The 20952-nt window shown below is 47.0% G+C and overlaps 2 protein-coding genes across 6 annotated transcripts; one reads left to right on the forward strand and one right to left on the reverse strand.

Annotated features, from left to right (window-relative positions):
* Positions 1 to 975: 975 nt before the first annotated feature.
* On the reverse strand, positions 976 to 20016 carry LOC108153456 (beta-1-syntrophin). 5 transcript variants are annotated; one of them, XM_017283477.2, is made up of 8 exons: positions 19879 to 20016; positions 11381 to 11685; positions 10811 to 11304; positions 2877 to 3086; positions 2471 to 2784; positions 2116 to 2310; positions 1672 to 2046; positions 976 to 1595 (listed from the first exon to the last, which is right to left on the reverse strand). In XM_017283477.2, the coding sequence occupies exons 2-8, from the start codon at positions 11620 to 11622 to the stop codon at positions 1512 to 1514; spliced, it is 1914 nt and encodes a 637-aa protein (XP_017138966.1). In that variant the 5' UTR covers positions 11623 to 11685; positions 19879 to 20016; the 3' UTR covers positions 976 to 1511. The 5 variants fall into 5 exon arrangements, with proteins under 5 accessions (XP_017138966.1, XP_017138969.1, XP_017138965.1 ...); XM_017283480.2 differs by having other exon boundaries at positions 2477 to 2784; positions 19487 to 20016; XM_017283476.2 differs by having other exon boundaries at positions 19487 to 20016.
* Positions 7874 to 8865, forward strand: LOC108153457 (brain acid soluble protein 1). Its single transcript, XM_017283481.2, has one exon. It carries the CDS (start codon positions 7923 to 7925, stop codon positions 8781 to 8783), a length of 861 nt encoding a protein of 286 aa, XP_017138970.1. The 5' UTR covers positions 7874 to 7922; the 3' UTR covers positions 8784 to 8865.
* Positions 20017 to 20952: the final 936 nt, after the last annotated feature.

Below are 20952 nucleotides of genomic sequence, written 5' to 3' on the forward strand. Positions count from 1 at the left end.
TCTTTTATTTTCTCAAATATCAGAATAAATGCATAATATTATCGCCTTGGAAGCTTTTCTCCCATTATAAAACTCAGCTTGAAAGTAAAACCCACAAAAAAGGCCATTTGTATGGTATTTTATATATATATATATATATATATATATATTTATTTATATAAGTTTATTATCGAAGATTCAACACTACTTACGTTAAAAATATTGTACGTCTTATGTTTTGTTATGTTCTTATTGATTTCTGTCGTTCGGTTCGTTTTCTTTTGGTTGTTGGTTGATGTTGTTGTTGTTGTAGTTGTTCTTGTGTTTATATCGAAATTTTCAATTTCATAAAATGATTATGTGGCGTTTTACCGATACTCGTATGTATATATAAATGTATGTATAATAATTGAATATGATAGATGGCTTGTACATGAAGATTTGGGGAGTAGAGAAATGGCCTGGAATGCACATATGTTTGCATGTATGTACGAGTACGTATCTATGTATGAATGTATGTACGGATTCCTATACGACTGGTATACAGATATAGTTGAGTTGGGGAGTTTAGTCCATGATCGATATCGACGCCTCTTGGTAGCGGGCATCGAGATATGTGTGCTTCGTTTAGATACAAGATACAAGATACTAGATACATGGTACAAGTACAAGATACAATTAGTTAAGTACAATTACAATAATTATTGTTCAACGTTTATGCAAATGTTGTTAATTTAGATAGATTAGATTTAGCTTTAGATTTCGTTCCTTTCGATCCTTCTTTAGATGTTATCCTGTGTATATGACACACGTATAAAATGAATTTACGTCTACTTACAATTTAAATAAAGTTCTTTTCAGTTTTGCTTTTCGGGTTTCCCCCTCACTTCTGTACGGTTTTTTTTTTGTTTTGTGTTTTTTTTTTTTGGTTTGTGCTTCTCGGTATTTGCATTGGTTTTTCGTTTATTTTTTCAAAAAAATCTACTTTGTGTTACATTCGCCTTCTCGCCTGCTATATGTACGTACCTACCAAACTAATCTATTCCATTCCCATAGCCATCAGGAAGCACAAAATGCTCAACTACATACCTCTGTCCTTTTCCTTACTTCCCTTTCCCTACTAAATTAACTAAGTCGTTTGCTGGAAGGACTCTATAATTTCTATAATGGTTTCTATTTTAGGCATAATAGAAGTTACAATTTTATAGAAATTTCTGCGAAAAAAAAACCCTAAATATATAATAACTTTCATCTCTCCCCTCGAACGCTCTTTTTCATAATCTTACCTAATTGACAGAGTTAACAAAATATTGCAATCTTTTACACGCCTACAGAGTGTGAAACGTTATTAACACAAATTAATGAGGACCTTAGAGTAGGACAGCTTGAAGAATCTTAAACATTTGAAGATATGTAGTTTAACAAATGTACACGATCAAAATAGAGTCAAAAATTGTAACAAAGTTCCATTACACCTAAAATATCAACATTTATATCATATGTAGACTAGATCCATCCAATTGAGCCGCATTCTAGGCAATATTATGAACCTTGGCAGACAGACAATTGTGCACGACAAAGACAACCGGCTTGGGGCAGCACTCCATGTCCAGTTCCTGCAGGGGAGGAATAGCAAACAGCAAATAGCAAATTAGTATCCAATTGGTGGGAAGCCAAGACTTGTGCACTTACAATCTCTCCATCATCACCGAAATCCAGATACAACATCCGCGCGCCATCATCCGCCGAGCCCTTTAGCTTGTCGAAGGCAAACTGCCAGAGCTGTGTTTTGGTGGCGGCCACCGCCGCCGTTGGCGTTGTGGGGGCAAAGCCCCCGCAATCGTACAGGAAAAAGCCACGATTGATGTGCACAACCAATTGACACTGGCGGCCCTGGTAGAGGCAGCGAAAGGAGAACTCCCTCTGATAGTTGACAGCCTGGTGGGAGCCCTGCACCAAGGCCCGGGCCCAGGCGGCCATGTCGCGATGCGTCTCCGATCGCAGCCAATAGACGAGGACTCCCCGAGCGGTGCCGCAGCGCACACAAAACACCGTGGTCTGTTGGCCCTGAAAGAGAAAACACATCGTACGGTTTCCACAAGGCGGATGATAGGAGAAGGTTGTGCGTGCACTTACATTCAGCGAAGAATTGTTCCCGGCTCCGGCGAGACGCGTTGTGGCCAAGGCATAGATCTCGAGGGGACGACTCCAGGCCTCCACGGACCAGGGGGCACTCTCGTATATCCGAAACTCCCGCTCTGTCACGGCCACAAATATGGGCAGCCATTTGTCACTTTCATCCGAACTCTCGGAGCTGGAACGGCCGCTGGGCTGTGGATGACATTTGTATTGAAAATCATATATTGGGCTATTATCTACCGATCTGTAAACGATAATCGGATATTAATGAATGTAGTTGACTCGTATCCTTCAGGAAAAGGCCATGCTACTGATTGCTACTTTGAGTTAGGAAAGGGAATGATGAACTTACACTTACCAGCTCGACGGCCACTCCGCTGTTGGAGGTGCCGCTGCCGCCGCTGGCTGCCCCACTGCCACTCCCTCCGCCGCCTCCGGCACTGCCCGAGCTGCCTCCGTTCAGGCGCTTGCTCAGCCAGCCGATGTGCTTCAGTTCGCCGATGAGATTGGTCAGCGCCCGATTGGCCTCGGCCAGGGCCCGTTGCGTGCTGCTGCCCATCGCCGAGTGCAGTGCATTGAACCAGACCAGAGCCTCCGCAGAATCCGCCGCACGCAGAATGCACGAGTGCACTCCGTCCGGCGAGTGGAGCTCAAAGCAGCGGTTCTCTGGGGAAGAGGGAGAGGAGACGAGATGGGATGAGAATAGAATAGAGGCAGGACAGGGCTGAGCATGAGCTGTTTCCGTTGGATGGACTTACCCGGATCGATGTACTTGAGATTCCTGGCCAGATGCGTCAGTTGTAGGGGGATGTAGCGCGTGTCCGCGCGCGGCGTTGTCTTTGGTGCGGGCGGGGAGGTGGGCACGCCCGGTCCCAGCGGGCAGAGGAAGGCGCGCTGCAGCTCCCATCCGACCTCCGAGATGATGCTCGCCTTCCGAAAGTAGGGCGTCACTTCGCGTAGGAATTTAACTGGAAAAATACCACACAGAGGCACACAAATATAGTAACCGGATACGGGGATCGAATGATATGGAAATCACATGAATATGGATGCGGCCACAGAAAAGGATGTGTGGCGTCGTCAACAACTCTCTGCCACAGACACACAATCGCACAAGCACACAAACACACAAACACAGCGCATTCAATCAGTCGGAGACGACTCCGACTCCGATGTCGTTGTCGTTGTCGTTCTCGTTAGCGCTGTTGGTGTGGAAGTCTTGGCAAACGTTGCAGCATAAATTCATTAGAGTTTCCGCTCCATTTTTATTCGATTTGCACACCCAAAGCCTCACGACAGCCGACAAAACTTCCCCGAACACTGGTACAAGTCGAGGCCTAATTCTAGATTACCGGCTCAACATTTGGCTAGATGTAATGGAGCTGGGAAACCCAGCAGGTTACATCTAGATTTCCACAGAGAACAATTTCGTAGCAGAATTTCGTGGAGCGTTTTAGATGGCCTGTGCACCACTGTGCAGCCTCTATGCAAATGCTGATGACGATGCCAGGTGCTTTGCTTGTGCCTGTGGCCGGGAACAGGTAAACTGTCGCTGTCGTAGTCGCATTTCTAACTGGGAAACGGCACCCACTCGGCATTCCACCCACAGCATTTGCACAATTTCCGTTTGCTGTTGCCCGACGATGTCGTCGAGTGATTTGGAAATTCAATTTTCACACTTAATGCCATCGGCCAGCCCCCGCCCCCAGCCCCCAGCCCCCAGCGCACCGGTGGGCACCGATAGCGTCAGCGTCACCATCAGCATCAGCGGCGACGGTTTGTCCGACTCGATTCGTGTGTTTGGCTCAACTAATTAGAGCGGACGGGACCACAACGAGATGGGGTTAGAGATGGGGATGGTGATGGGGAAAGGTATGGGGTATCAGGCCCACCAACTTGCTAATTGCTTGGCATTTACGTTGCACTAAAGGGTTAAGAGTGGAAGCCGCCAGAGCAGTCTCTGGCGGAGCTCTGCAAACATTTACATTCACAAATATGCAACCGACGACAAACAAACAGTGGCAAAAAATGTTGCATAGCGGCAGGCGCAAAGTCTGATGATGCTTGGAAGAGCGGCAGTCGGAGTGGCAGTGGACTTGCGAGTGGCAGTGGGCGTGGGCGTGGGCGTGGCAGTGCGAGTGGCAGTGGTAGGCAGCCCGAGCGGACGGACAGAGGAGACCCCAGTGGGTCGTCGGATATTTCGGAGTGGACTGGAGAGCAAACAGGACCAAACGAGAAGCGCAATTGCCACTGGGAAAAAGTTTATAACAGCAATAGCAACAACTGTAATAAGTTGTGTAAATTTTTGCATTTAAGTGCAAATAAAGTTGCACCACCCCCACCCCCCCTCGCTCCCCTCTCCGCTCTCACCCCCCTCTGTGTGTTTGTGTGTGCTAAAAACAATTCTAGAAAAACAAACAAGTTATGGAAAAGTTGGCTGAAAATGCCGCAGGCCACAATTGTTAGGTGCTTAAGTATGAATATTTTGCGCTCACATTTTGCAAATAAATATGGCATTAGGAAACATTCAACTCAAGGATTTGCCTAGTGCTCTGGGTATGTGGGCTATTTCGACAAATGCTTGGGGAATGTTTGTCTGCAAAGATAGAAAGAACAATATTTGCCAAACGGCTTTGCCAGCTATCCGCAGAGAGAAGTTAGCCGTACTTAAATGGGTTCTAAATGGGGCCTCTGTGATATTTTTGAAATTATCTACTATCTTTAATTTAATGTTCAAAATTTATTACCTCTCCGCGTCCTCTCTCAATTTTGCTCGCATTTCTCATGAGAGAGGGGAAACCCAAAGAGAGCAAGAGAGGACCCACGACCGCTAGTTATTTTTGAATGTTAATTCTTGCACTTTCCATCAAATGATGGAATTCTATTCGAATTTCAAAATATTTTATCTGTTTTCATTTCCCGCTACTATTTTGTGTGCCGCTACATCTCTCTCTCTCTCTCTCTCTCTCTCTCTCTCACGCTTCTTATAGCACCAACTGTTATGCTATCACGCTCCACTTTTACAGGGGCCGCACACATCCACGACTAAGAGCGACAGCGAGAGAGAGATGGAGAGACTGAGTAAGCGTCTGGAATTGCGATATCATGTGGTGATATCGATATGTCAACATATCGAGATTGTGATATCGAGTCGGCTATTGATGCTGATCACGAATCTACATATGTACAAATACAGTGCCGCTCATCTGAATAGGTTAAACAATTTTCAAGGGTCAAATCACTTGCCGATTGATATGAAATAATTTGATTCATTGTTAAAATAGCAAGAAAGTTTGTGGTTTCCAGGACACGTTTTTAAAGACTAATACATCCCTAAACTTGTCGAGTAACGATAAAGATTAACATCAACTAAGAGGACCTAAGAGACTAGGAATATTTTAAGCCCACTTTCAGCTATCATCATTTTGACTGAAAATTCCATCAATTATTTCAGTCCTCTGCAAACTTTTGTGCTTCGTTTCATTTCATTTCACTGTACCCTTCCCTCTTGACAATCTCCCCAAATCCCAGATCTTTACGATCGTATTATTGCTCGAAAGCAGTTAATTTTCCGTACTCCCTTTTGGCCCTTCGCCACTCAATTCACAGGCAAGCCAAAAACTTTTTTACACCTTTAGCGACAAAACGAAATCCTGCAAATCCACCATTCCACCAGTACACCAGTCCACCAGTCCACCATTCCACCGCCCAAAAGCATAAATCAAATGGCAAGCCGTGCAGTGCAGTGGGCGTGGCGAGTCGGAATATGATATCAACAGCAGGCGGCATTCGGAATTCGGCAAATCGTGCGTTAAAACAAACTTTGGGCAAAACTTTTGCGAGTAAAATCTCACGCGCTCCTCGGGAGGGGCAGAGCTGGGGCAGGACCATGGCTAGGACTGAGGCAGGTTGGTTAAGTAGGATCCACTTGGGTGGACTGAGGAGGTGGCTGGCTGGTCGGTTGGTTGGTGGTTGGTGGTTGGAGGTGGTTGGAGGTGGTTGGAGGTGGGTGGCTGAGTGGGTCCACGAATGTGTGCCAAGTTGTAAAAACCATTGCTAATGGACTTTTTGGTAGGCAGGCGGCAGGAGAGTAAATCCAACTGTCGTCGCCTTCTACGCCATCTCCGAAGTCTGTCGCTGACATTTGGCAGTTGGAGCTGGAATCCAGTTATAGCCAGTCATCCCCTCGCACCCCACCCCATCCCATCCCTTGCAATCCCATCCAGCCCAGCCCCTGGCTTATTTAAATTACAATGAGACGGCTGCCTGGGCGCAAATACTTTGGGCCAAAGTTGGGCGCACAGCGGCCAGCGGAGGTTGGCAAACAACTTGGCCAACTTGTAAATTGGAGTTCGAATCAAGAGATGATGCCAGTGGAGGGCTGGGCAGGGCAGGGCAGAGCCTAGGCAACGGCAACGGCGACGACGCTCTGAGCTCTGCTAAGCATGTCGTTCCCCATGCCCACGCCATGGCTACGGGCCTTTGAAATTGTGATTACATTTGCGCCACTTTGCGTGCCTATAGATCTGGGCCACTTTAATTTAATGAACACACCGTTGAAATTATGGAAACGACCGCAAACCAACAGCCGAAAATCAAAACACTCAGGCGGCAACAAAACGAGCAAAACGAGCAAAACGAGCAATGAAGGCAAATTCGATTGCAACAAACTGAAGAGGAGTACATGGGCTTTGCGGCGGGGAAGGTTACGCCAGGGAGATACGTTTGCATTTAGAAACATTTACAACATCTACTATAGATTCTAGAAGGTTACATTTTGGTTTCTTATCACAAAATGCAGCAAAATTCATGGTATTTATTTTAGATATTAGGCATTATAGGTACGATTCAGATTGAGTTTACTTTTGAAAGCCAAAAGCTTTGGCACATATTTGAGGAACATATTTATCTAAATTCTTCTATGTTCAAATTCCAAATGCATTGATGTATTATTTATAGATAATATTAGGGATACATATATATATATATTGGGTAACTATAAAATGAGTGACACTTCCTTTCGAATAGTACTACTATAGAATTTTCTTGCCTTTTTCGATTTTCTATAGAGCACCCATGTTCCACCATGCTTCTTCGTTTCGGTTCCACCACGCCACAACCTCATAGTTTAGCTGCCAATATAAATTTTGGCCCAGAAAGAGACGGCGAAATGGATCAGCATGGGCCTCGGCTGCGGCAGCGGCTGGGGCACCGTCACCGTCCCCATCTCCCACATGGACATGTGCGGTGTTCAAATTAAATGAGAGTCAGAGTCAGAGTCAGAGCCTGACTGTAACTGTGACTCTGTTGTGCGTCAGCTGCGTGGCATGCGAGGCACGTTGACAACGATGACGTGAGTTTTTGGGGAGGGCCAGAGCCAGAGCTGGGCTGAGATAAGGTTAAGTTAAGTTGGGGCTGTTGATATTAAAGCGACATTAACATTGAGCTTGATGGGCTACGATACGTTTTTAAATGCGCCAATAATTGTCGTTCGTCTCCACCCCACCCCACTTCACTCCACTCCATCCCGATCCGATCCGATCCGATTCGCATTCCCACTGTGCACTGCATCGGGCCAGAGCTCTGGGCCTGAGCCATAGAGTTATCACAGCCGAAACTCGAAACTTAAAGACGGCCTTGCGACCGTTACTGAATTCTGATGTAGAATTGGCATGGATGGAGCAAAAGGCAAAAGGCAGAAGGCAAAATAGCATACGAATTCGGGGCATGCCATTCATATGTATAAATAGGAGAGCACCCACAGCAGCCAGACACAAACCGTTAGCAATCGCAGAGCGTGAAACATGAAGAGCATTTCCATCCTGATCCTTGCCGCAGCCCTGGCCGTGGCCACCGTCTCCGCCATGCCCCAGCGGCGTCTGAAGAGTCAGCGCCAGGTGGAGTACTCCTCAACGCCCTATCCAGCGGCTGGCTTTCGTCCCAGAATCCCCTTCGCCCTGCCCAGCGAGCAGCAGCCCAAGCTGGAGGCGGAACCCCTAACCACTCCCAGTGCCGTCGAGACTCTGGAGAATGCTGAGACCACCACCACCGAAGTGGCACAGCAACAGGAAGCGGAAACAGAGACTGAAGCGGAACTGGAGGTCGCTCTCCGTACGCCTGCCAACACCTATGGAGCTCCCGACGACCAGCAGGACCAGGACACTGTGGAGGTAGTGGCCCAGGCCCCTGCCCGGGACTTTCAGCCGCCCGTACTCGAGGCTGTCGAGGACTTCGCCGCCGATGGCGCTGCTGCTGCTGATGGGCAGCAGCCTGTTGCTGATGTCCCTGCCCTGGGCCAGGGGGAGGAAGAGGCGCGCCAGCTGGATGAATTGGAGCCGGAGCCAATCCCCACAGACGTTGGGGTCAAGGCGGTCACACCAGCCGGCACCTACGGCCCACCGCCCAGTCCCAAGCCCGCCTCCACCTATGGAGCCCCCGAGCTGAGCGAACCCGAGAACGAGCTGGATCTGGAAGAGTCCCAGGTGGAGTTGGTGGGCGAGCAGGAGGAGCTGGAGGGGTTGGAGGGGTCCCTGGCCAACGAGCTGGCCAGCGGTCGCCTAATCCTGCTGCCCCTGGGATCCCGAGGCGCACAGTTCGGTCGCCTTATCCTCGCTGTCGAGCAGCCGCGTCAACGCTCTCGCAGCGAACGCCTGAGGAGGATCTAATAGGGATTCGCCTGACACTGGAACTTGCAACTGAGAAACTCAAGAAATATATACATCTATTTGAACTGAACATTAAAAGCGTTTGCTGTTGTCTCTTGCAGGTAGAGTTGGAGGTGAAGGTGGAGGTGGAGCAGCTGGGGCAGCTGGTGCACCGGAAATGTGTGTGTCAAGGAAATGGAATTGGCTGTGTCAGAGTGGATTCCTGCCACTGCTCCTCCTGCTCCTCTTCGATTAAGAGCCAGCGAGAGAGAGAGAGAGAGAGAGAGGAGGAGGAAGTTGTTTCAGCAAAATTGTCCTGCATGGTTCATTGCATTGTTTATGCCAAATGGCTTGGATTGTGATTGGGTCACGCCCACAAGGTGGGCGCAAGCACATGTATGTGCTTGTTGTGCCGTTGTGCTGTCCTGCTGATCCACCCCACCCCTCTGTGTGTGTGTGCAAGGATATTTCACCCATACATCGCCTAATTGATGCTTACTATTGCTTATTGTGTTGTGCTCTGAACAGGAAGCGATGCCCCGACTCTGCCTTAACATTTTGATTAGGCATTGTCCTCTCGGCCCCACCCGAGGAGGAGAAAATTCACTATACATACATCGGAATGATTATGATGATGATTATGCACTGGCCGTGTGGTTATGTGCTTGGCCTGTTATTAGATTAGAAGCCACAGAGGGCGAGCTCGTAGAACCTCCTAGAATATAACCTGAGGGCCACGTAAGGAATGGTTTTTCTTAGTGCCATGCACTTGTGTGGATAGGTAGCTACCATCCCGATCAACTGAGTTTACGGTGAGATGCAATCGATAAAACTAGATCCACTCGAGATTCCTTCCTTGTGTGTTCCATCGTAGTTCTGTGTTTGTTCTCATCACCTATAAATCCTTCTTTACGTATGTACATATGTGCATACTCGTATTTCAGTTTCGCAATGTCTCAGCCACTCAAAGAGTTTCAGATGTGGTGCGTGGCATCCACACCCTGCCTCCTGCCTCCTCGCCCGCCACAAACTGCCTGCCAGCTATCTGTTCCTCTCCACCAACAACTATGTATGTATTTTTGGGCCATTTGATCAAATGGAAAGAAAACTTTTCTCATTACTCATTGCCGGGCGGGGGCAAACAAACCGAGCAACGAGCCAAGCAACCATCCAGCCATCCAGCCAACCAACCAACAAACCAGCGCCACTAACGGCAGTCAACAGCTAACAGTCAACAGGGGAGAGGGGGAAAACTTAGTCCGGGGGAGCTGTTGGCTGTTGGCTGCTGGCTACTGGGTGCTGGCTGCTGGCTGCTGCCTGCTGGTGGGGATTTATAACAGTACACAGCTGCAATGGCAGTGGCAGTGGCAGTAACAGGAGCAGTGGCAGCATCACAGGCACAGGCACAGGCACAGGCAGAGGCAGAGTAGCTCGCATGTTTTGCTGAGTAATCCCACGTATGTATTTGCGCTTAAGCCCTCTGTTCCGCCTTCCAGTTCGCCGCTCCACCATGGGACGGATGCCACCAAAACAGGGCAAAAACAAAAACAGTCCGTATCTGTGGGTCAATTAATCATTGGTGAACAAGTTCGGAAAAGGTTATCTATGCAACATCGGGGACTGGCAAAGAAGATGCCATTTATCACAAATTTATCACACAACAAGTTTTCCATCAAAAAACATTGTGGAAATGTTTAGCTGCGGTTGGATATTGGATAATCGGAAAAAGTCTTAATAACACTCTGTCGACTTCTGTCATTTGTTCAGATGCTCGGATATCCAGATATCCAGATATCCACATATCCAGAAAACTCTCCACTGTTTTGTCCATTCCATCCCACTGTGGCTGCGCCCTCGCGTTGTCGCTCATAGTTTACTTGTTAGTTTGGCTCGCTCAATGGCATTTTTTAAGCTCTTCCTTTTGCACCGTCCTCCACTGCACTCCCCACCCACCCCGCACCCAGCCATCGCTGAGTGAACAAAATGTTTTAAGCAAATAACAATTTGACATTCTGGCTAAAAGAGTAACAGATGTATCCTCCACCTACCTTCCAGATCCACCACGCGACCGGAGCGCTTGAGGGCGCGCACCGCCTCGTCGTGGGTGGCGTCGCGCAGCTCCTCTCCATTGACGGTCAGGATGGCGTCGCCCACGTAGAGGCCCTTGGCCTGATCGGCGGCCATGCCCCGAAATATCTTCGAGATGAGGATGGGCATGCGGTTCTCGCGGCCACCCTTGATGGATATGCCCAGGCCGTTGTTGTCCGACTTGATGATGCGCACATGGCGCTTTTGATTGGCCACATGGTCAGGTACGTCGCACAAATCCATGCCGCCCCCGTCGCCGGCATTGTTGTTGTTGTTCAGGCAGAGATCCCGCTCCCGCTCTCGCTCCCGATCTCCGTTGTCGTTGTTGGTCGAGCCATCTACTTCGGTGTCCTGGATATTCATGCCCTGCAGGGAGGCGGAGCTGGGCAGGGTGCCATTCTGACCAGGGCCTCCTCCACCACCTGGTCCTCCACCTCCACCACTGTGATTACTTCTGCAGGATTTGGATAAAAGAGCACGATTTAGCCCGTCGAAGCCACTTCCGAGGAAGTCCCCGTCCCGCTACTCACCCCAAGGTGCCATTCAGCGTGGTCGATTGTCCATCGTTTGATTGCTGCGCCGCCTCACACGACTCGTCCAGGCTGACGGCCAGGAAGTCCGTTTCGAGGGTGACTAGGACCCGATACCAGGCTCCGCGCACCCGCGTTTCCATGTTGCCACACCGCAGCCCGGAGGGCGAGGGCGAGTTCTGTTGCGGAATGGGCTGCTGGGCGGACGGAGGGGTCCGACCCAGGCTCGACGATTCCACCATGATTCCACTCTGACTTCTACTCGCTGCTAGTTCTGGGATCTACATGGTACCCGCCTTGGCAGGCTACAAGAAAAGAGAATTTATTCGAAAGTTACAAAAAATTCCCAATGAAAAAAAGACGGCAATCAAATAATCATTTTGATGCGTAATTCAGCAATTAAATAAGTTAAAGAGAGCTACTTTGGGTTTCATGCGGACAAGTGTGGTTATTCTTTTAGGTTTTTGAATACTTTTGCCATTTTTTTCTAATGCCAGCAAGCCCCTGAGTCTCAAGGCTACGCGGAACATCAAAAGCACCTTCCACTATTCGGTTTCTCTGGAGAAATCTCCAGGCTGGAGAAAGGCTGCGGAATAGCTATAAACCCTTGCCGTCCCAGTAGATCCCTTCGTGGCCCTGGTCTATGCCATCTTCAAGGTGCTCTCCAACATCCATCCCACCTGGCCGTATTATGTGTTTTTTGTGGGAAAAGTTTAGTAAGTACCGACTATGAAATTGCTTGCATTATCTATCTTTATTCTGCCGATCTTTTGCAGGGTCCTCTGAGTGCATTCCTTGGCCAACTGGCGACTATTTGAGGAACTTTGATTGGTTCCACATGAGGTTTGAGGAGGAATGGTAGGATGTGTCTATATTTTTCAGTAATTTGTATTATAAATCCCGCATATTTTCCATCTTAAGACTGTCTAACCTTCTAGGCATTAATTGACAAGCTCCGGCGATGGGCAATGATGTGCGACAGACTCTCAATCGAGTCTGCACTTAGACATGCGAATGACAGGGGCTTCAGGGAATTGTTGACAATAAGCGGATATGAAATTCAATGTCCGGCACACGTCCTGACAAAGGGAGCAGAAGTACGAGTAGAGAACATTTGTCATTGTTTTCCAGTCCAGGATTTATTGCATTCTCTGAAGGCGATTGGGGTGGAGGGGAGCGGAGCGGGTCGGAGAGGCGACAACAGCTGTACCACAGCAAACCATTGCAATGGAGGAATGCAAAGAGCCGTGGCATTTGGGGCACACATCCTTCCATATCCTGCCACATCCTGCCACATCCTTCCACCGCCTTGGCAGAGAGCAACAGTGCGACGGCCAAAGGAGTCTGCTCTGCAATTACGCATCTTGTCGCCGCCGCGGGACATTTTCCTATGATTTTCTATTTGACAAGATGCCACTCCTCGGAGCAATATTCCCGCTGGAGCTGCGCCCGTGACACGGCTGGTGCCAGCCCGTATCCGATCTCGTGCTCACGCCCCCAGCTCGGGCCAAGGCGGTGGCTGCTCCAGTCAGACACATCCTGTTACCACGATTGCGCTATGTGTTCGAGTGCTTGTGTGTGAGTGCCATTTGTATGTACATTTCCGCTTACGATTCAGCAGGAAGTAATTTTGCCGCTGCCACTGCCAGTGCCACTGTTGCTCCTTCTATCGCTGCCACTGCCACTGCCACTGCCACAGTCCCTGCTTCTGCTTCTGCTTCTGCTTCTGTCTCTGCCTCTAACTCTGCCAACGTCAAGTCTGTTTGCTTTGCAATTTATTGTGCAACATTTGTAATTATTATTGCAACGTTGCATACTTCTCGGCTCAAGGCCCTCGCTGCACAGACTGGCGAAAAATATACACTTTTCCAAGTGTGCGACTGCTTGAGACGAAGGACGATGCACGCTGTGGCAAGAAGCTGGCGATGTTGTCATCAACACGCTCATAATTGTAAGCAAACACACACACATACACACACAGACAAAAGAAAAAAGCACAAATACACATACACCCTCCAAGGGCTCGTTCCCAGCGATGGTGGTGTTTTGGGTTTAGGAATATTGCAGAAATGGTTAGAAGAAAGGGATTGAAAGATACGGAATCCGATCCGAAATGGCAGATTCCATTTCTCCCCTCAAATTTCATTATTTTTCGGATTTCAAATTAAAAAGAGATTTTAAATTGAATCCGAAATTTGCCAAAAATATTGAACAAATTTCTCCATCAAGGTCGACCCTTCTCCGCCATATTTTGAATTAAATCCCAAGTGAAGGACTTCAAAAATCAAAAGCAAATAAATCGATTCGTTTCGAAATATGAAACAACAGCAGTTGTTCGAACAATTGACCTTTCTATCGATAAATAAACATTCACCGAATCAAAGCGGTGAATTCAATTGAATTATTTAGCAACTGGCCGCAGGAGATTGGCCAAATCGTCCTGTATATCCCCGAAGCATAAGTATTTTGTTCATCCTCAGAACATCCAGAGAAGTGGCCATCGTATTATTTTTTTAAAACCCCACTTAATGATGGCCTCTCCACCCCAAAACATACCCATTGCTTTCCGGTCCTTTGGCGACAACTAAATCAAAGCCAAAAAACGAGTATTATTAGCCCCCGCACGGCCTGGCACCAAATGAGATTTAAACTATTTGTACGGATGTGTGTCACGCCTTCTACTCCCCTCCCCCCCCCCGCAGTGCCGGGGCAGGAGGGTGGGCGGTGCACCTCCATCATCTTCCCGGCCAACTGGGCGGTCGGTCCTAATAAGCGCCGGACGTCGCTTGTCGCCATCGTCGTTGCCATTTTTCATGCTGCGCTTTGGCTAATTTAATGCCGGGCGGTCATAAATTATGCGCCTAAAAGTAGGCAGAAAAAAATCGGGTGAAAAGGAGAAAAGCTGGGAAATGGCAGCAGCTGCTGCAGCACACACACAGCCAGAGAGTGAAAGAGCGAGGAGGGACAGAGATTGAGTGAGAGAGAGAGGGAAAGAGAGACACATGGAAGTTGCATTCAACTCGAACGAATTTTTTTCGCGCTTTTGTGTAATAACTTTTCTGTTGGGCGCTGCTTTAAGGTTTGTTTTTTCGCACTTTGTTTTTTGTGCCAATTTTTTAATGCAAAATGTGCAAAGTTTTGTGTGTGTGTGGGGGTGGTGGGGGAACGGGGGGGTGGTGGTGGAGGTGGTTTGAAAGAGCCCTTTGTATCGATATGTAAGGCAAAAGGGCAGGCAGCGTGAAGGGGCTATAAATACGTAAAGCGTTTTGCCTTCGAGTCGCCACCGTGTTCACTCCCTCTCTCTCTCTCTCCCTGAGCGGAAATATATTGCCCCGATGTGTCTGTGTCTGTGTGTGTGTATGTGTGTGTGTTTTTGCATTGCGTAAGTGTGTGGGCTTGTGGCGGCGCCATCAAAAAGTCATAAAATCATAATTTGTAAACGAGAATTTATTTCGAAAAATATTTATGGCTGCCTTTTGCTTCGTTTTTTGCTGCTGCCTCCAGAGGGGCCACAGTTTTCATGGAATTTTCGCTATTTCCCTGAAGCGGCACATGAATATGCGTGAGTGTGAGTGCGAGTGTGAGTGTCTGTGGATGAGCGTATGCGTGCATATGTGGAAGCTGCTTCATTAGAGCGAGTGGCAGGCAACTGCTGCTCACATTGCTCCTGTTTCTGTTTCTGTTTCTGCTTCTGTTTCTGTCCCTGTTTCCCCACATTAATTTAATCCGCAACCTTTGCCCCGCTCGAGCGAGGCCCTGCACTTAATGCTCTTTATCTGGATCGATTCGGGCTCTGGCTCTGGCTCTGGCCCGGGCTCGAGCTCGAGCTCGCGCTCCTTTATTTTTATGCAAATATATGCAAAATTGCTGCGACAAAAGTAGGTATTTTTTTTATAAATTTAATGGAATCTAGATCGTTATCCGTAAATTGACATCGATATATGGCGGAATGAGAGAAGAATGAAAGTCGAAAATATATATTTACAGTGGGAGACGGCAAAAGGAGGCGCGGAAATTGAAGAACAAAAAGAAAGAAAAAAAGGGATTTTAAAAATTCATAAATTTTCGATTAAACTGTGCGCCATAAGTACACACACTTTTTCCTCGCTGGAAGAACACGTTTTACTCGTCCTTAAACTCAGATTTTGCCCATTCATCATTAGACGCTAAATTGCAATTACTTTGCCATTTTCGTTTTGTGGTTTCTCTGGCCCACATCCTGTTGGGCTTTGATTAAGGTACAGGCGAGCACATGTCTTGGCGCTTGGCCTTGACACCACCTTCAGCCCCAGCGACCGCACGGGCTCCACCGCCAGCCTTTGCCAACAGTGCCCCTCCTGCTGGCATCCGCTGCTGCCATCGAAGCCTCTTAATCATGCTCAACAATGCCGCCGCCACACAGCTCCTGGGCCCGCTCAACTGGTGGCAATCGATATACTCATATATTTTTGTGTGTATGTATATATATTTACATAATCTGGTACGGGCTTACATACATACATACATATATATCTACATATAAATTGCGCACTAATGATCTTTAAATACTACACATAGTACGCAGAACATGGCACTCCACTCTCGCACAAAGAGACGCTGCCACTCGATATGGGGCAGGAAAAGGGACTACGGGGATGAGGAGGGCGGGAGGGAGGGAGGGGGGGCATGCGACATGTGGGGCTTAGTTGGAATGAACGATGCTTTAGTCATTTAGTTGCCCCGAGCTGCGATTATTATTTTTGTAATGCGAGAGCTCAACTGAGAGGCAAATGAGAGCTAATGAGGTTTTGAGAGCCACGCTTGCACCATGATTGCTTTACGAGCGTACCCGTACCCATGGAACAAATGGACGACATTGCATAGAGAGACATTGGTGACATTAGACGATCGCGTAAGGGAAATACTCGTATTCGGTGAGTTCACCAGTGATTACCCGAAGATTACCTTTTTTTAAAGAATTTTCAGGCATTGCCTCGGGCGTTAATGGAAAGCCGTATAAGATCGTATATTTCGTATATTTCAGATTCTCGCATTGTATTTCTCCACTCCCGAATATCTATTTATGGGTTTTCACTATCAATTATGGCTGACCTAGTGTAAACATGGCTTTCACAGTTGGCTTGGTCCCCATTCCCTGATGCCCCTGATGCCCCTGATGCCCCGGATGCCCCTCCTGCCAACTCGTGTGTGTGGGCTTCGGATAGATATTTCATGCGGTAACCCACAAAGCCGCCGCTGCGACCGACAAAAGCCAAAACAAACCTCTGAGATTTGCTTATTAGCACACTCCCCCACACAATACTCCTCCCTCCCCCCATTGCTCCCTCTCTCACACACACACATTCATATGTACACCTCAATAGACACACACACCACACGCGCACTCTTATCCCCTCTGTCTCACTCCCTCTCGCTGTGCGACAATATAGCCCAACTCTGTCTGACGAATTATTCAGCATTGATTAATTATGAAAATGCGTTTATATTGATTGACGTGAGTGGGTTTCTGTGGGTGTCTGTGTGTGTATTGGACGGCCATATGTGAGTGTGTGTGTGTGCTGTGGGTCACAGTTTCGGTGTTTGCCCAATTTCAATCCCAGAACCCAGAACCCAGAACCCAGAACCCAGAACCACTTTGCGTGCCTACTTATGCATATTAGTTGACATTCCACGGCGGCCCGGCCCGGCCCGGGCCAAAGCATTCGCCAAGTACAGGTTGTGCCGTGTCTGGCTCTGGGTCTGGGACTCGGTTTTGCACTCGGAAAAAGATTCAACTACTAGCTTGTGGAACAGAACAATAGCTTAAGAGAAGGGTATCCTTATACTTAAATATTTTAATGGAAAACGAGTCAACATTAGACGAGCGAAAGCCCATTGTCAGCGCTCAGATTTAGAGAGAAATTTCATGATAAAAGAAATTGTACAGATGCTTGGCTTAAATTCTTTGCAAGTATTTATTTTAGAATATTGATAAAATTGATTGATTATGTATTTATTATACATATTTTAATGAAAATTATTATAGAAAAAAATCCAAGAAATAAAACCTGCAGACTCATCAATCAATCAATCAATCAATCAATCTCAGCAATCAGTTGCATAGTTCCACCTTAACCTTAACGAACCTCTGTCCGAACCGAGTCCTAGGGATCCTGATGGAAGACCATTTAGGATCTAAGATTTTGTACAGTGCATGCCTGGGAGCAAGCCAGCCGGGGATTATTATGTATTGCCGTGGGCAAACAAACACTCAACGCCTTCAATGCAAGCATGTAAATGAGACTGGAGACTGAACGGTGCTCGGGGTCGGGTTCGGGTTCGGTTTCGGTTTCGGTTTCGGGTTCGTTCTGTCTCCGACTCTGTCTCTGGTTCACAGAAGGGGGACTGGAAGGTGTCCGTAATCATTGAAGGCGGCTAACAGCAGGTGGCCAAAGACAAAAGTCAGAGGGGTGAGTGGAACGGGGTGAGGGAGCGGGGACTTGGCTGGCTTCTCCACTTATTAATTGCCTGTGTCTTGGCATAATTTCCACTCATTTGTCCGTTGAATGCAAGTGGCTCTGCCATTGTTCCTCCGGAGTCAAGAATCTGCTCACGTGCGGAAAGAAATGCCAATGGGAGTGACTACAGCGGCAGGCAGAGGCTCAGGCACAGACAAACACTCTCCATTCAGCCTCCTTCCTCCTCATTTCTGCCTCTCGTTCGAGGCATGTCTGAAATGCAAAATGTGATGATGCAGCTTCATTAAGTGCAATTTAAGAGCGATATTTTCCTGCCGTCGCCTCGGTCGGTGAGCTGCTGAAAGCCGGGATGAATGACAAAAGGTAATGGGAGCAAGAGTCGGTCCCAGATGGAGGCTAAAACGAGGGAGAAATCCCCTAATGCACGTAATTGCACCTGTCTCTGTTTAAGTTGGCGCAATTTGGTCTCTTTCTCTTTGGGCTCTTAAGCCAAAAAGAGGATTACAAAACAGTAATTTGTACGCGGAATAAAAAGTAGGTACAAAACGATCTAAACGATAGAAAAAGTTGAGACGGCTCCTAAGAAGCTTGTTTCGAGGGCAGGGCAGGGCAACAAATGTCTAGGTTGTATCTATTCAGACGTGGGAATTGAATTGAATTCTAAGTTTTTTAAGTGTTTATCGAAAACGTGGTGTTCCATGTTCTTTCTGTCATCACGTACGTAAAACAGAAGAGCACATTAAGTATATAGTTATTTGTTGGAATTCGCCGAATCGTTCCACTGATTCATGCATGTATCCTTTTCATTTGAAGTTCAAGTATAAGTGTTTACTCGTAGCCCTATACTCCCTGTGGTTATACGCTTAGTTTTCATTTAATTGAATTTCCATATCACAGAGACATTTAATCCTACAAACAAAAACTCACAGACCACAAAAAACTGCGTATTTTAAGCCACACTCAATATGATGAAAGGAGAGCTCCATGGCAGGCACTCCCCTAATCCCCATCATAATGATAATCCCCTAGTAACCCCACCCACAACTAGTGCCCCACTTGCCACACTCTAGAGCGAGAGAGGAAGAGAGAGATAGAGAGAGAGAGAGAGAGAGAGAGCGAGGGAGAAGGGGACTACTTATACTTACGAGTAGAAAAGGCAGCAGAAACTTTGGTTATCTGTCAACACATATCGGGAAATGCATGTCAATTACTGCTTAAATGCTTAACACCAAAAGCCGGCAAAAAGACGATGGGCAGGTGCAAGCCAGGGGTGAGGTGCCGGTGGCAGTGGCCAAGAGTGGGTGGGTATGGTGATGATGACGTTGATGAATGCCGATAGTAAAACGGAATTAACTTTCACGCAGCATAACGACGACGCGACGCGACGCCGACTGCAACAACTTGAATGAAAGAAAAAGCTTACTTACGCTAACGGGCCAGACGCTGTCGCAGAATGAGCTTTTCGGCAAAGCGCGCGTAGTAAATGTGCGGGTGGTTGAATGGGCCCAGGGCCAGGGGGAGTACAGCACAGACAGAATGACAGAGAGACAGAGAGTGTGAGTGGGCGGACAACTCTTTCGACAAGACAAGAACGGGCGAAACTACAGTGAAGCTTAGCTTACAACAAACAAAACTTGTTACCACCTACCGCCTGATCTGATCGTATCGCCTGGCAGCTTCAAATGATTTCGATGGAGTCTCCGCAGCGGAAAAGCGGAAAAGCAATTAATGCACAGAAACCCGACTCGACACTCAACCACGGTTGTGGGAGTTGGCGCATGCGCGGGCCTCACAAACCGCTGCTGCACACTCACACACACGCACACACTCACACAAACAGTGACAGCGGCCGCCGTCGGTGTGTGTACTAAGGATTTTTTGCTTTCAATTTATTTTGATTTTATTACACTACTTCGTATTTCTTACAAGCAAACTTGGGCTTTTTTGTAACGGAGAACTTTGAATGAGATACGCAAAAAGTTGATTGACGGCGACACCACAAAAAAAAATCAGTCGGCAAAAATAATTACAGCCAATTACCTAGTAGCACTTTTGTCTAGCGCTTTTTATTATTATTGTTTTTGTAGACACAACTACGACGACGACGTCGGCGACTTCCAACGATTTCCGGAAAAGCGCGCAGCAACCGCTCGGTTCAAAAATATTGGAAGTTTTGATGATTTGATGTTCTATCAGCGGATTTATCGCTAAGATATACCGTCCGACCCTCAGAAATATACCAAAATATACCGTCTTATTTAAAAACATACCGTAAATATACTTACGAATTCTAGTTCTATTTTGCATATTCCTTGATTTTTTTCTTCCGTTGAATATTACTAGCTATATAGAACATTTAGCCGTGCCCACATAATTTTAGCCCATTGATGAATTAATTTTCTACACAATTGGTTAGTTTTTAGTCCTTGCTTTTACTGTATTTTGACTAAAACAAGGTTTAAACAAAATAGTTCAACAAAAAAAACAGTCGCAGTGTTGCTAGTATTTGAAGACATGATGCGTGTATAGGCCTTTGTGCACCCTATTTCGTTAATTTTATATGTAGCTCAAACGCAATTTACTAAGACCTTTTCTCAAATTGACATGTTTTTGACTTATTCATGTGTATTATTAGTATCTTGTATATATTTATGTCGATCCTGATACCTACTGAGCCTGCGATGACAAACATTTCCTCAATTCTATAACATCCATTTCCCCCAGGGTATGTGTGCATGGAATGGAACTCATTGTTCTGAGCCGGTTATGACGACTAATTCTTGGTTAATCTTTCTTCCGTCGAATATTCCCAGCTATATAGATCTCTTATTTTTGCCCAGATCATTTTATATGATTGCTGAAACAATTTTGATCATGATTAACTATTTTTAAGTACTTGCATGTTTTTTGTTTTGACAAAAACACGATCTCAACAAAAATTTTCAATAGTCGCAGGTTGTGACGTCAATATTGCTGGTATTTGCAGACTCATTTGTTGTCAACCAGGGTATGGGCGTTTGTATACCCTATTTCGTGAATATTATATAAAGATACTGTTTTCCAAGCTGCTTTCAAATGTGATTAATAAAGGCCTAGTTTTAGATTGCATTTTTT

This window comes from Drosophila miranda, chromosome XR (assembly GCF_003369915.1).
Source record: "Drosophila miranda strain MSH22 chromosome XR, D.miranda_PacBio2.1, whole genome shotgun sequence".
Lineage (NCBI taxonomy): Eukaryota > Metazoa > Arthropoda > Insecta > Diptera > Drosophilidae > Drosophila > Drosophila miranda.

Coding starts and splice junctions, on each gene's coding strand:
- LOC108153457 (XM_017283481.2), top strand. CDS start 7,923: ATGAAGAGCATTTCCATCCTGATCCTTGCCGCAGCCCTGGCCGTGGCC.
- LOC108153456 (XM_017283477.2), bottom strand. CDS start 11,622: ATGGTGGAATCGTCGAGCCTGGGTCGGACCCCTCCGTCCGCCCAGCAG. Junction 11,305..11,380: donor ACGCTGAATGGCACCTTGGG/GTGAGTAGCGGG, acceptor CAAATCCTGCAG/AAGTAATCACAGTGGTGGAG. Junction 2,311..2,470: donor TGGCCGTCGAGCTGGTAAGT/GTAAGTTCATCA, acceptor TGTCATCCACAG/CCCAGCGGCCGTTCCAGCTC.